At 63.6% G+C, this 14,921-nt stretch overlaps 1 protein-coding gene across 1 annotated transcript; it reads right to left on the bottom strand.

The window, feature by feature from the left end:
* Positions 1-918: 918 nt before the first annotated feature.
* EFNA3 (ephrin A3) lies at positions 919-14,512 on the bottom strand. Its single transcript, XM_069878863.1, has 6 exons — positions 14,499-14,512; positions 14,342-14,458; positions 4,953-5,242; positions 3,478-3,543; positions 2,716-2,793; positions 919-2,594 (listed from the first exon to the last, which is right to left on the bottom strand). Exons 2-6 carry the CDS (start codon positions 14,455-14,457, stop codon positions 2,473-2,475), a joined length of 672 nt encoding a protein of 223 aa, XP_069734964.1. The 5' UTR covers position 14,458; positions 14,499-14,512; the 3' UTR covers positions 919-2,472.
* Positions 14,513-14,921: the final 409 nt, after the last annotated feature.

Below are 14,921 nucleotides of genomic sequence, written 5' to 3'. Positions count from 1 at the left end.
CACGGCTGATGCCCTGCACCCAGAGGGGCTTTGGGGCTCCGGTAGGGCACCCCACTCCTCCAATACCCCACCAGCACCCCCAGGTGTGACCCCACCAGCAGCAGATGCCCTCCCCACACATCCCATTGTCTCGCTGGAGGAGCCAACGGCGCAGACAGACGCGTGTCACATCCCTCCGACACCGGCAAGAGCTGGCACGCCGGCAGAGCCAGACACGGGGATTCCCACGGCCCCCCCGGCACATAGAATCATAGAATCCTGGCATGGTTTGGGTTGGAAGCGACCTTAAAGCCCATCTACTTCCACCCCTGCCATGGGCAGGGACACCTCCCACTGCATCAGGGGCTCCAAGCCCCATCCAACCTGGCCTTGAACCCCTCCAGGGATGGGGCAGCCACCTCTGCTCTGGGCAACCTGCGCCAGGGCCTCCCCACCCTCATTGTGATGAATTTCTCCCTAATGTCCAATCCAACTCTTTCCCCTTCCAATTTAAAGCCGTTCCCCTCATCCTATCACTCCAAGCCCTTGTAAAAAGTCCCTCTGCAGCTTTCCTGTCCCCTTCGGGTTTTGGAAAGTCACTATAAGGTCTCCCCCATGCAGCCAGCGAGCATGGCGAGGGTTCCCGTGTGCCTACTCTCATCTCCACCATACAATCACAGAATCATCAGGTTGGAAAAGACCCACCGGATCATCAAGTCCAACCGTTCCCATCAATCACTAACCCATGTCCCTCAGCACCTCGTCCACCCGGCCCTTAAACCCCTCCAGGGAAGGGGACTCAACCCCCTCCCTGGGCAGCCTCGGACACTGCCCAATGAACCTTTCCATGAAATATTTTTTCCCAATGTCCAGCCTAAACCTGGATGCCGCACGCCACCGTGACGGTCGTCATTCTTTTTTTTTTTTTTAATCCTTTTATTAATTTTTTTTAATAGACTAAGAGCAGAATATGAAAATCACCAGCCAAAGCACTTGAAAAAAAGGTTGAGTTGTTTTGTTTTTTTTTTTTCGTTTTGTTTCGTTTTGTTTTGTTTTTTTCCCTAAAAAGTGTCTGTGCGTTTGCATAGGTCAGGTCTTCACGGAAGACGAGGAAAATCCAACACGTTCAACTATGTACAAGCCAGCGCGGGGCCGGCACCGCTGCCTATGGTACAGTATAGATATCTCTATATAGTCGCTCTCTGTACAGTATGTATAGATCTCTAGATAGGTATGTACAGGCCGCCCAGCTCCGCGCGTCCCTGCCCTCGCCAGGCTCCCCGTTGCGGCTCCGATCCCAGCCCTGGGGCACCGGATGGGCTGCGGGCAGCGCTCGGTGGGGCGGTGTTGGCAGAAGGTGCGGTGAACATCGAGCTGCGTCCTCGCAGACACGGGCACAGGGAGAGGGGGAAGAGTTCCAGCCAGGATCGATGCATGTCGGGGCCCCTTGAGTTCCAGTTGGGATCAACGTGTGCTGTGGATCCTTGAGTTCCAGTTGGGATCAACATGTACTGTGGCCTCTTGAGTTCCAGTTGGGATCAACGTGTGCTGTGGATCCTTGAGTTCCAGTTGGGATCAACATGTACCATGGACTCTAGAATTCCAGCTGGGATCAACATGTACCATGGCCTCTTAAATTCCAGTTGAGATCAACATGTACTATGGCCTCTTGAATTCCAGTTGGGATCAACGTGTACCGTGGATCCTTGAGTTCCACTTGGGATCAACGTGTGCCATGGGCCTTTCAGTTCCAGTTGGGATCAACGTACCATGGACTCCTGAATTCCAGTTGGGATCAACATGTACCATGGCCCCTTGAGTTCCAGTTAAGTTCAATGTGTGCCGTGGCTCCTTGAATTCCATTTGGGATCAACGTGTGCTATGGATCCTTGAGTTCCAGTTGGGATCAACATGTGCCATGGATACTGGAGTTCCAGTTGGGATCAACGTGTACTGTGGCCTCTTGAGTTCCAGTTGGGATCAACAAGTGTCATGGTCCCTGGAGTTCCAGTTGGGATCAACGTGTACTGTGGCCTCTTGAGTTCCAGTTGGGATCAACACGTGCCATGGCCCCTTCAGTTCCAGCCGGGATCAACGTGTGCCTTGCCTCCTTGAATTCCAGTTGGGATCAACACGTGTCATGGCCCCTTGAGTTCCAGTTGGGATCAACATGTGCCGTGGCTCCTTGAATTCCAGTTGGGATCAACATGTGCTGTGGCTCCTCGAATTCCAGTTGGGATCAATGTGTGCCATGGCTCCTCAAATTCCAGTTGGGATCAACACGTGCCATGGCCTCTCAAGTCCCATCCAGGATGACCAAGTCCCACGGCCCCGTGCCCTGCGAGGTGGCTCTCTGGGCAGGGTGGTGGTGGAGCAGAGACGCTGGACAGTCCCACGTTGGTTCCCCACTGGCTCTTGTGAGGGGCAGCTTTTTGTAGGGGGTCCCCACTCGGCTGAGCCGCACTGGCCAGGTCGCCCCCCCGGCGCTGGGAGCTAGGAGACCAACAACGTCATGAGGAAGAGCGCGGCGGCCACGGCGAGGGGCAAGTGTTCCCGCTTGGGGCTGGTGCCGCTGATGCTCTTCTCCAGCTTGGGCATCTCCGGGTTGAAGTTTTCTATGGGGAAGAGCGAAAGGGTGAGGGGAGCATCAAGGTGGCACCAAACCCCCACCCTGGGGCTGGGGCGGCGGCTCGGGGGGACGCGGCGCTGCGGGGCCAGGGGTTCTGCCCAACTCACCCAGGTCCTCGATCTTCACCTCGGGCCGCAGGGTGAACTGCGGCAGGGTGGGTGCCAGCTTCTCCCCGGAGTGCGACGCTGTGAGAGGGAGAGAGGGGATAGTTGGGGGGGATCATCCTCCCTGGCTGCCTGGTGCATCCCAGCAGGGACGGGCGTGCCAGGAGGGATGGAAGACCCAGGAGGGATGTGGAAATCAGGAGGGATGGGGACCCAGGAGGAATGGAGAACCTGAGAAGGATTGAGGACCCAGGAGGGATGGGGGACCAAGGAAGGATGGGGGACCCAGGAGGTATGGGGCACCTGGGAAGGATCAGGGACCTGGGAAAGATGGAGAACCTGGGAGGGACGGGGCACCTGGGAAGGATTAAGGACCCAGGAGGTATGTGGCACCTGGGAAGGATGGGAGACCTGGGAGGGATGGGGCACCTGGAAGGGATGTGGGATCCATGAGGGATGGGGGACGTGGGAAGAATGGAGAATCCATGAGGGATGGGGGACCTCAGAAGGATGAGGGACCTGGAAAGGATGGGGGACCTTGGAAGGATGGGGGACCTGGAAGGGAAGGGGGACCCAGAAGGGATGGGGGACCCGGGAGGGATGGGAGATCTGGGAGGGATGGAGAACCCAAGAAGTATGGAGGACCTGGAAGGGATGGGGATGTGCCGCAGCCCCCTCCAGAAGGGATAGGGGACCTGGGAGGGTTGGGGACCCCCTGCAGGCCACGCCACCTCCCGCAGCCCCCGGGGGGGTGAGGGTACTCACTGGAGGCGCAGCACACGAACACCTTCATCTTGAGGCAGGCCCGGCGGTGGTTGTGTGTTGGCGTGGCTGCAAAGGCAAGAGTGGGCTGGGGGGGGGTGCTTCACAGTGGGGGACCCCTGCCCCGGGCACCCCTGGGCATGGTGGGGTCGGGGGGTGCGCTCGGGATATGGGGGGGCATGTGGCAGCACCTCCATAATGCACCCTGAACCTACAGCTGCATCAGCACCCTGTGCCCCTGTCCTGCATCAGCAGCACCCCAGAACCTGAATCCTGCACCCTGCATCTCTGTCCTGCATCAGCAGCACCCCAGCATCTCCATCCTGCACCCCTGTCCTACATCAGCCTCTCCCAGCATCTCAATCCTGCATCTGCGCTGTCTGAACCCCCATCCTCCATCAGCACCCCCACCCCCACTCCCATCCTGCTCCCCCCGCACCTCTCTCCTTCCCTACACCTGCCTATCACCCCTGCATCACCCCCCCATCCTCTGCACCCCCAACTCTCCCCACACCTCTATCCCTGAGCTCAGGGTGCCCAGTTTGGAGGTGGGGAGGCCACAGCCACCCTGCTGGGGAGGGGGTGCAGGGAGCAATGAGCTAGGGTGTCGGGGGGTCCTGGCTAGGACGAGGATGCAGAGGGGGCCAAGAGGGTGGTGTGGGGCAGGGGGATCAGCTGGAGAGGGATGCAGGGGCTGCAGGAGGACCCAACAGGATGGTATGGAGCAGGGGGATCAGCTGGAGAGGGATGCAGGGGCTGCAGGAGGAGCCAACAGGGTGATGTGGAGGAAGGATCAGCTGGAGTGGGATGCAGGGGCTGCAGGAGGACCCAACAGGATGGTGTGGAGCAGGGGGATCAGCTGGAGAGGGATGCAGGGGCTGCAGGAGGAGCCAACAGGGTGATGTGGAGGAAGGATCAGCTGGAGTGGGATGCAGGGGCTGCAGGAGGACCCAACAGGATGGTGTGGAGCAGGGGGATCAGCTGGAGAGGGATGCAGGGGCTGCATGAGGATGCAGGGAGACCCGACGGGATGATGTGGAGCCAGGGGGATCAGCTGGAGTGGGATGCAGGGGCTGCAGGAGGACCAAACAGGGTGATGTGGAGCAGGGGGTTCAGCTGGAGCGGGATGCAGGGGCTGCATGAGGAGCTGACAGGATGGTGTGGAGCAGGGGGATCAGCTGGAGCGGGATGCAGGGGCTGCAGGAGGAGCCAACAGGGTGATGTGGAGCAGGGGGATCAGCTGGAGCAGGATGCAGGGGCTGCATGAGGAGCTGACAGGATGGTGTGGAGCAGGGGGATCAGCTGGAGAGGGATGCAGGGGCTGCATGAGGATGCAGGGAGACCCGACGGGATGATGCGGTGCCAGGGGGATCAGCTGGAGTGGGATGCAGGGGCTGCAGGAGGACCCGACAGGACGGTGCGATGCCGTGGGATGCAGGGGACCCAGCATGGGGGTCCCGCCCCAGCGCCCCACGTACAGATGTAGTAATACTCCTGCCCCGCGCGGAACTCGTAGCCCAGCGAGAAGGCGCTGTAGCGTTGGAACTTCTCCGAGAACTTGATGGGGCTGTGGGGCGCGTGGGGCCGGTTGCACTCCCAGCGCTTGAAGCCCTGGCTGGTGTTGCAGGTGCGGTAGCCCTCTGCGTTCACCATGTAGAGCACGTACTGCTCCAGCCGGTGCTCAGGCACCGAGGCGTTGTAGTGCGGGCAGTAGATGTCCAGGTAGTCGTTGACGTTCACCTGCACTGTGTAGCCCTCTCGCCGCAGGCTGCAAGGGAATGGGGAGAAACGAGGGGGTTAGGGCACCCCCTGTGCCTTCTCAGACACCGTCACCTCCTCAAAAAGGAGCTGGAGGCTGGAGAATGGGCAAGTCACAGAGCAACGGCCAGAAGCATGAGAAGCGAGTCCAGAGAAGAGCAACGAAGCTGGGGAGGGGGCTGGAGAAGAAGAGGAGCGGCTGAGAGAGCTGGGGGGGTTTAGCCTGGAGAAGAGGAGGCTGAGGGGAGACCTCATTGCTCTCTGCAACTCCCTGAGAGGAGGTTGTGGAGAGGAGGGAGCTGGGCTCTTCTCCCAAGGGCCAGGGGACAGGACGAGAGGGAATGGCCTCAAGCTCCACCAGGGGAGGGTCAGGCTGGACATCAGGAAAAAATATTTCATGGAAAGGGTGATTGGGCAGTGTCCGAGGCTGCCCAGGGAGGGGGTTGAGTCCCCTTCCCTGGAGGGGTTTAAGGGCCGGGTGGCCGAGGTGCTGAGGGACATGGGTTAGAGATTGATGGGAATGGTTGGACTTGATGATCCGGTGGGTCTTTTCCAAATAGGTGATTCTGTGATTCTTGGATTCTAATGACTCTGGGGGCTGTGGTAGCCTCTGCTCAACCTCACCAGCTCCCCCAGTGCAACCTCAGCTCCATGGACCCACAGCGCAGCATCAGTCTTGGGGGACACGAGCTGCCTGGGGTGGGAGGGATGCTGCTGGGACACCACGACTGGGACGCCTGCGAGAGCACGGGGGCATGAAACGGTGCTTCTGGGTCCTGCTGAGAACACGCCAGCGATTACAAACAGGGGACAGATGCAGCAGGACAGACAGACTGACTTGACCAAGGGGCTGATGGCCACCAGGGTCCCACAGGCACTGGGGACCCTGCAGGATGCAGCCCCTGGTCCTCGCTCCGCAGCCCTGGGTGCAGGGTGGGGGGCACAGTGCCCCAGCTCGGCTCCTGCAGCTGACCCACCGCAGCCGCCACGCGTCGTAGTGGCTCAGCGAGAGGATTTCTTCCCCCTGCTCTCGCTAATCCCGTTAGTTCGTTAATGCCGTAAAGGGTGGCCCTGGGGGAGCCTCATTTACATTGATTAGGAGCGGCAATCCCTCAGATCCACTCAGGAGAGGCTCTGCTGGCTCCTAATCCGCGACCGATGGCAATCCCGGCCACCATAATCCTTGCCGCGGCGCTGACCCACTGCTCCTGCCAATTAATTACGAGCCCGCGCTGCGAGGTGTTGGCTCAGCATTGAGCTGCCGCGGCGGCACTGGACCCCAACTGGCTCTAGCTCCACTGCACGGCTCAGCAGCAGGATCAGTGCAGCCCCCAGCTTTGGGGGCCCCTTATTTGCCTCCTCTGGGACACGGATGGAGCATCCTTCATGGGGCTTGGAGCCCCTGATGCAGTGGGAGGTGTCCCTGCCCACGGCAGGAGGTGGGACTGGGTGGGCTTTGAGGTCTCTTCCAACCCAATCCATCTCATAGTTCCATGATTCTCACTTGAAATCATCCAGAACCCCCAGATCCCATCCCTGGAGGGGTTCAAGGCCAGGTTGGATGGGGCTTGGAGCCCCTGATGCAGCGGGAGGTGTCCCTGCCCATGGCAGGGGTGGGACTGGATGGACTTTGAGGTCCTTTCCAACCCAACCCAATCCCTGACTCTATGAAACTCAGCCCCGCGTGCCCCCTTGGCCCCCGAGGAGCAGTGCCGGCTGTGGAGCCGGCGTCCCGGGTCTCTCCCGGCAGGGCTGGGCAGGCAGCGGGCAGGGCTGCGCGTGCAGACGCCCCACCCTGCCCAACCGCCCCCGGCACGGCTTGGGGAGCCCCAGCACCCCAGAAACTGAGCAAGAGAACCAAATATTGTCTCTATGTGTGTGTGTGGAGATTTGGCAACCAAGCAGCGACCTCTCCACACCTGGAGCTGCTGTTGGCACTGAGGGGCCGTGGGGGACCCGAATCCAACCTCGTCACCCGTGGGGAAGGCAGCGCAGCCTCCCGCGGCACCTCCCTCACCGCGCAGCCGCTATTCCCCGGCTCGGCACCCGCTGGGCAACTCCTGTGCCAGGAAGGTGCTGAGGCAGCCACCCTTGCTCCACCGGGACCTTTCATCTTCGCTCTTTGATGTGGTGGGAAAAGGTGAAGGGGGGCAGAGAGAGAGGAGGGGGGGAAGAAAAAGGATTGTTATTAAAGAAATGGCCCCAAGGAGAAAAATGCAATTAACTCCATGCAGGACGCAGAGCTGGGACGCTCCAAGCTGGATGCCCCACGTCAATGTGGGCACCAGCAGGCGATGCTCGCCACATCCTGGCACCAGGGGAGTGAGGAGATGGGGGAAGCACAACCCCACATCTCTGCCCCCCATGGGAGCGATGCTCGGCTGGTAAACCCTGTCCTGGGGTGCTGGGGAGCTGCAACCCCCCATGGGGGAAGCACAACCCCCCATCTCTGCACCCCATGGGAGCGGCTCCATCCCTGGGAAACCCTGTCCTGGGTTGCTGGGGAGCTGTAACGCGCCCTTCCCCTGTGGCACCCAGTGCTGAGGAACCCCCGTCCCACCCCTCCGGGACCCCACGCTGGGGCTCATTAGGCTTCTGGCAAACAGCTTCGTTAACGAGCGCTGCCCCATGGGGCACCCAGGTCTCCTCTTGGGTCGGGCCACATCACCACCCCAGCGCCGGGGACCCCAGAACGTGCCATGAGGAGCAGCAACCCTGCTCCCCATGGGGGTAATCCAAGACCAGCACGTGCCAGGAGCTTGCAGGCATCAGAGCAACCCTCCCAGGCTGTAGAAGAGCCCCAAATGGGCCAAGCCATGGGGCTACCGTGGCCTGGGACGCATCCAGAGGACTCTGGCAGCAGCTTTGGGCGTGATTTTGTGTCCCCATTGTACGCGGCATCGTGGCCGCCAGTCCTGCTGGTGTAGAGTGGGACCCCTTTGCAGCTGGATGTCCCCAAACCCCAGCAGTCTCAGTGCTATCGCTGCAGCACCCCAAGCTCTGCCTGCAGCCCTCTGAGCTTTCCCTGTAGCCCCCCAAGCTCTGCCTGCAGCCCCCTGAGCTCTGCCTGCAGCCCCCTGACCTCTACCTGCAGCCCCCCGACCTCTGCCTGCAGCCCCCCGAGCTCTACCTGCAGCCCCCCGACCTCTGCCTGCAGCCCCATCCAGCAAAGCCACATTCCTGGCCCAGCCGCAGGAGACCCAGCGCCCGTGGGCCCTGTTTTCATGCAGGAGGATGGGAACAGACACCCAGAAAAAGGGGCTCAGCCTCCTTTCTCACCAACATTCGCTCTCAAGTGGGCACAGGCTGCCCGGTCCCTGCCAGCCCAGGATGCCCCAGCGAGCAGAGACCCGGGTCAGGGTGGATTCTCCAACCTCCTGGGCTCCGGCAGCCCCAGCTCTGGCAGTGCCCGAAGGGTTAAGCGCAGGAGGAGAACGGGCAGCATCACTTCTGCACGACTGCATTTTTAGAGCAGGGCTTTGCAAAGCAGTGGTACCTTCCAGCAGCCTGTCAGCGTCCGGCAGACCGATGTCCCCTGGCACAACCGTCCCGAGCGGAGCTTGGGCTCGGTGCCCACCAGCCCCGCACCTCCAGGACCCAGGTTACCTGGCAAACCGCAGCCAGCGGTGAGCTGGGCGGCCTCTCCGCTCCCATAAATCTAAGCCGAGCGCCACACGCTCGCTCGGGCACCGCGAGGGAGTGCCTGGTGCACTGCAGCATGGCCTGGTGGCACCGGCATGGGGAGGGGGACACCAGACCCCCACCAGGACCCTCGTGCTGTGGACACGGCGCAGGAGAAGGCGTCGGGGATGGAGCTGAGCTCAGCTCCACAGCCCACATTGGGGATGTCAGCGGTGAGGAGCGGGGCACGCGGAGGGCAGTGTGGTGCCCCCAGCTTTGGGGGGGCCAAGGTGGACCCCAAGCCCAGTCCAACCCAACCTTTTGTTCGGCTCTGGCAGCTTCGCCTTTCCGGCGCATCCGGGCGCCAGCAGCGCTCAGCCGGGGAACAAAAAAAAAAAAAAGGTGCCGTTGATTTATGTGGTTCCCTTCCAGTCACCCCGCGCCACGGCGAGAGGCGAAGGCACGTGGGGCGTTGCGGTCTGTCTACGCGGACGGACGGATGGAGGCATGGACAGACGGCTCACCGCTCAGCTGCTGAGGAGATGGGGGGCTCGATGCCCTCCCCTCCTCCGTGCCAGCCTCCCCGGTGCAGACAGCGCCGCACAGTCACGGCGCTGGCTCGCCAGACAGCGCCTGCGACGCAGCCCACGCGCACGGGAGCCACGGCCCCCCCCGCCCCCCCTTGTCCTCGCCCCAACGCGCTTGGCGCAGCCGCAAGGTGCGGGTGGCAAAGGCATCGCCGGCACGCGGCGTCCCCACAGCCACCTCCTCACTCCAGGAATTGGGGTTCCCCATGGACATGGGGGCTGTTCCCTGCGGATGCGAAGGGGTTGGGGGACCCACCACATGGTGATGGGAGAACCCTTCCTGAGCACATTAGGACCCCCAACTCCATCCTACAGGTGCCCCCAAGCCCCTCATCCCTATGGATGGCCACACAATCCCTTTAATCCCTGCTAAAACCCGTATCTTCCTGCTTTGCTAACAAGATCAATGAAGTTTCTAATTTTCTGTCCTCTCCCCTACGCGCTTGGCGCAGCCGCAAGGTGCGGGTGGCAAAGGCGTCGCCGGCACGCGGCATCCCCGGGGCCACCTCCTCACTCCAGGAATTGGGGTTCCCAGGGAGATGGGGGCTGTTCCCTGCGGATGCAAAGGGGTTGAGAGGCCACAGGGCAGTGCCCACCCCAAGGTGATGGGAGAACCCTCCCCGAGCACATTAGGACCCCCAACTCCATCCTACAGGTGCCCCCAAGCCCCTCAACCCTATTGACGGCCGCACAATCCCTTTAATCCCAGCTAAAACTCATACCTTCCTCCTTTGCTAACAAGATCAATGAAGTTTCTAATTGGGTTTTAATTAAACCATCAATCTGCAACCAGTAACTCAATTACCAGCCTGGGCAGGAACGGGTGGCCCCAGCACCCCGGGACAGCCCCTGCACCCCGACACCGCGGCCCTTCCTCCACGGGAACGCCGCCGGCCTTGGCCACGCTGCCAGGCTTCGGTGCCGCCCAGCGCGGTGACTCACGGGGCACGGCACCCGCTGCACCCAGGCAGCAGCTCCAGCCCCACAGCGAGGGGCTGTGCACCCCATCTCTGGGGCACAGACATGGGGCAGGGGGTGGTGGAGCCCCCCCAGCCTGCCTGGGGACGTGGCAACCAGTGGGGAGGGGTAAATAGCCACCTCCAGCCTGGCAACCAGACATGGCACAGGTTGGGGAACTGCCCCTCGGACACAATTATCCTGCAATCTGGCACCCACCATCCCTCCTGCCACAGGTGATGCCATCCCCAGCCCCCCGGGTGCCAGAAGATGGATTTGGGTGGCTGGGCACAGCCCTGGTGCTGCGTCCGGCACCTGGGATTCAACAGGCACAGCTCCAGCGATGAGATCTGGCAGTTGGGATCCACCGGGCACAGCTCCGGTGCTCGGATTCAGTCGCTGGGATTCACCAGGCACAGATCTGGTGCTGGGATTCAGTCACTGGGATTCACCAGGCACAGATCTGGTGCTGCGATTCAGCCGCTGGGATGCACCAGGCACAGATCTGGTGCTGGGATTCAGTCACTGGGATTCACCAGGCACAGATCTGGTGCTGGGATTCAGTCACTGGGATGCACCAGGCACAGATCTGGTGCTGGGATTCAGCAGCTGGGATTCACCAGGCACAGATCTGGTGCTGGGATTCAGCAGCTGGGATTCACCAGGCACAGATCTGGTGCTGGGATTCAGCCGCTGGGATTCACCAGGCACAGATCTGGTGCTGGGATTCAGCCGCTGGGATGCACCAGGCACAGATCTGGTGCTGGGATTCAGCCGCTGGGATTCACCAGGCACAGATCTGGTGCTGGGATTCAGCAGCTGGGATGCACCAGGCACAGGTCTGGTGCTGGGATTCACCGGGCACAGATCTGGTGCTGGGATTCAGCAGCTGGAATTCACCGAACAAAGCTCCGGTGCCGTGTTCCAGCAGCTGGGAACACCCAGGAATCTGGGCACCCCAGATGCCACTGGCGGGCATCGAACGTGGCCGCAGCTCCTCTCTCACACGAGATGCTCCCCCGGGTGAGGCTGCTTCGCACAAGGGCTCTTGAGAACCCGCTCCAGCTCTCACCGCTTGGAACACAAAGTCAGCCAGATAAAAGCCGCCTTGAAGAGGCGAGCGTGGCGGCGACAGTGGCGGCTGGGGGGGGCTGCACGCGCTTTCCAGACCCTCCCTGTGCACAGGTGAGCTCTGATCCACATGCCTCAGCCAGGCAGCGGCACCCCAAGCACCCCTGGGCACCGGCACCCCGTGCACCCCACTTTGCAGCCACCCCACTCTACCCCTGTGTGGCACTGGGCACCCTGTGGGCCCACGCATGGGGACAAATTGCCGTCCCCACCTCGGCATCCCCAGCAGGGAGGTGGCATCCCACGCCCCCCCCACACCACGGGGCACCCCAGGGATGCAGCCACCCCCTCTCCGAATCCTAAAACTGAGTGGGACGTGGCCACCTCGCACCTTCACCCCGTGCCACCACGCCTGCTCCTGGCAGGACTTGGGTCCATCCTGCGCCCTCGGGTCTCACCTTTTGCCACCAGGTGATGGGACAGACAGAAAGCGCGGCTGGACCAACAACCTGGCACCTCGACTGCTCCGAGCATCCCTTCCCACCTCCCCTGGGCTTCGCCCTCGGCGCCCCAAAACTGCTGCAGGATGGGTGCCCCGTGCTCTCCGTGGCCCCTCTGGCCCCGTGGCACCACGTCATCCTCCTCCGTAGCGGCCACGGGACTGGAGAAGCACCAAGGAGAAGCCACCACCCTGTTCCCCAAGGTGCTGCTGGCACCGTGGATGCTGCAGGTGGGCTCCGTGGGGACCCGCAAGGGCGCTCGAGGTGGCGCAGCGGGAGATGCAATAAATTTTTGGGGAGCTGAGCCTGCCGGCATCATCCTCCCTCCCCAGAGAGCCCCGCAGGGCCGCGCAAGGGCTTGTTTATCACTCTGCTTGCAGCGGGGTTGCTGGGATTTGCAGGCTGCGGCCCAGGGAGCCTAATTCCCCCCATAATTTATCTAATCCAGACACTTTGCCGCGCGGGCTCTAATTGCGGCCGAGCTGCCGCACTGCCTAACAATAAATATCGGCGCTTCGGAGTCCCTGGGACACGGCTTTGCCGCAGCCGCCCCCACCACCCGCGCCCTGAGCCAGACGCCAGCGCCGCGTGCGCAGCGGGAACGGGGTGTCTGGCTGCGACACCCCCCGGCTTGGCACGACGCGGGCACCGCCGGCAGCTCCTCGGTGCCATCCGCGGCGAGCTGGTGGCACAGCGGGGGCTCGAGGTGCAAATCTGGGGGTGACGGGGTGGGAGAGGTGACCCCTGGGTGGTGGTGGCGGAGAGGTGAGGATGGGGGGGGAGGGTATGGGGGCGTCCCACCCGCTGAGGTGCCACCGATGGCACGATGCGGGGACGAAGCCAGCGGGCAAGGGGGGTGCAGGGGAATCTGGGGGGCACAGACAGGTGCCCGAGCGCCTCGCCTTTGTGCTGCGCCTCGGCACGTCGCACACACGCACGATTTATGGGGCCCGGGCTTCCGCCTGGCAACATGAGCTCGAAGGGAGGGGAAGGAGCTGAGAGGGGGGGCTCTCCTTCCCCACATAAAGGGGGGCAGGGTAGGGGGGGGGACCCCAGGGGCTCCCCAACACCCATGGGTGCCAGGCGATGCTCCGGCTGGCCCTGCCACACCCCTGAGCGCTCGTGCTGGCGAGGGGAGATGGGGGATTGCAGCAGGCGCTGCCCCCCAATCCTTGCAGAGGGGGGGGGACACACGGACCCATCACGAACTGACAGCCCCCCAACCCTAAGAGGACCCCAACCCAACCGGGACCCACCCCAGCGCCTCTCCAGCACCGCCAGGTGTGGGTGCCAAGCACCCCACGCACCTGGGGAGCCCTCCCCCGGAGATGCACCCCCCCACCCCCAACCTCGGGAGGGGCATGGGGGGTCCGTGCCCACCTCCCACGCGGGTTTCGGTGGCCGTGGGTGCCCCCCCATCGCCCCCGCACCCCCTCATCACCCCCTAAACCCCCCCAGCACCCTCAAGGATGACACCGAACGGGGATGGGGGGCACCCGTCGGGCCCCCCCCCCCGCCACCGCGCCCAGACAGGCGGGGGGGGGGGGGCACGTCTGGCGGCGGGGGCGTCGCACCGGGACCCCCTCCCCATCCCCGGGGAATCGGGTCGGTGTTGGGGGGGGGAACCGGCCGCTGGGAGGGGGTCAGCGCCGTCCAGGGGGTCTCGGTCCTCCGGGGCCACCGAGACACCCACCCTGGGGCTCCGAATCGCCCCCCATCCCCGCCCCGGAGCGGCCCCCCCGAGCCCGGGGAGGTGCCCGGTATCGGTACCGGGGGTCCCGCAGCACCTCCCGTGTCGGGGAACCAGTAATGGGGGGTCTCCCAGCCCCTCTCCTATCGGGGAACCGGGACCGGGGGGTCCAGCATCCCCTCCCCTATCGGGATACCGGTACCGGGGGGGTCTCTCAGCCCCTCCCCTATCGGGGCACCGGGACCGGGGGGTCCAGCAGCCCCTCCCCTATCGGGGCACTGAGACCGGGGGGGGTCTCTCAGCCCCTCTCCTATCGGGGCACCGGTACCGGGGGGTCCAGCAGCCCCTCCCGTATAGGGATACCGGTACCGGGGGGGTCTCTCAGCCCCTCTCCTATCGGGGCACCGGTACCGGGGGTCACGCAGCGCATCCCGTATCGAGACGCCACGCGGTCACCGGTCCCGGGGGGTCCCGCAGCCCCTCCCTCCCGGCACACCGGTCCCGGGGGGGTTGGGGAGGGTCCGAGAGTCCCGGTGCCCCCCCCACCCCCCACCCCGCTCCTTCCCAGCCCCCGCCGCGTCCTTCCCGGCGGCGCCCCCCGCCCTATCCCGGCCCCGGGGACCCCCCCGCCTCCTCCTCCTCCTCCTCCCGGTGCCGGTGGCCTCCCCCGCGCCGCCACTCACTGCAGGTTGGAGCTGTTCCAGTGCACGGCGTGGCGGTTGCCCAGGGCTCCCGGTAGCCCCCGGCCCGGCAGCAGCAGCAGCAGCGGGAGCAGGGGCAGGAGCAGCCGAGCAGCCATCCCTGTCCCCGTCCCCGTCCTCCTCCTCCTCCTCCTCCTCCGCCGCCGCCGCCGCCGCCGCGGAGCTCCGCCGCGATCCCAATGAATGGGGGAGAACCGGGAGCCGCCCGCGCCCCCGCCGCCCGGCTCCGCCCCGCGCGCCCCCGCCGCCGCCGCGCCCCGTGCGCGCTCCCGAGCCCCGAGCCCCGAGCCCCGAACCCCGAGCCCCGACACCGGCATCAGCATCAGCATCAACTTCGGTACCGGCATCAGCACCGGCACCGGCATCGACACCGGCACCGGCATCAGCACTGGCACCGGTACCGGTACCAGCATCACCACTGGTATCAGTATTGACACCGACACTGGCACTGGCACCAGCATCAGCACCGGTACTGGTACCAGCATCGCCACTGGTATCAATATTGACACCGACACCGGTACTGGTACCAGCATCAGCACCAATCAGCACCGGTACTGGTACC

The sequence above is a fragment of the Phaenicophaeus curvirostris genome, chromosome 29 (assembly GCF_032191515.1).
Source record: "Phaenicophaeus curvirostris isolate KB17595 chromosome 29, BPBGC_Pcur_1.0, whole genome shotgun sequence".
NCBI lineage: Eukaryota > Metazoa > Chordata > Aves > Cuculiformes > Cuculidae > Phaenicophaeus > Phaenicophaeus curvirostris.
This window is presented reverse-complemented; position numbering and strand designations above follow the sequence as displayed.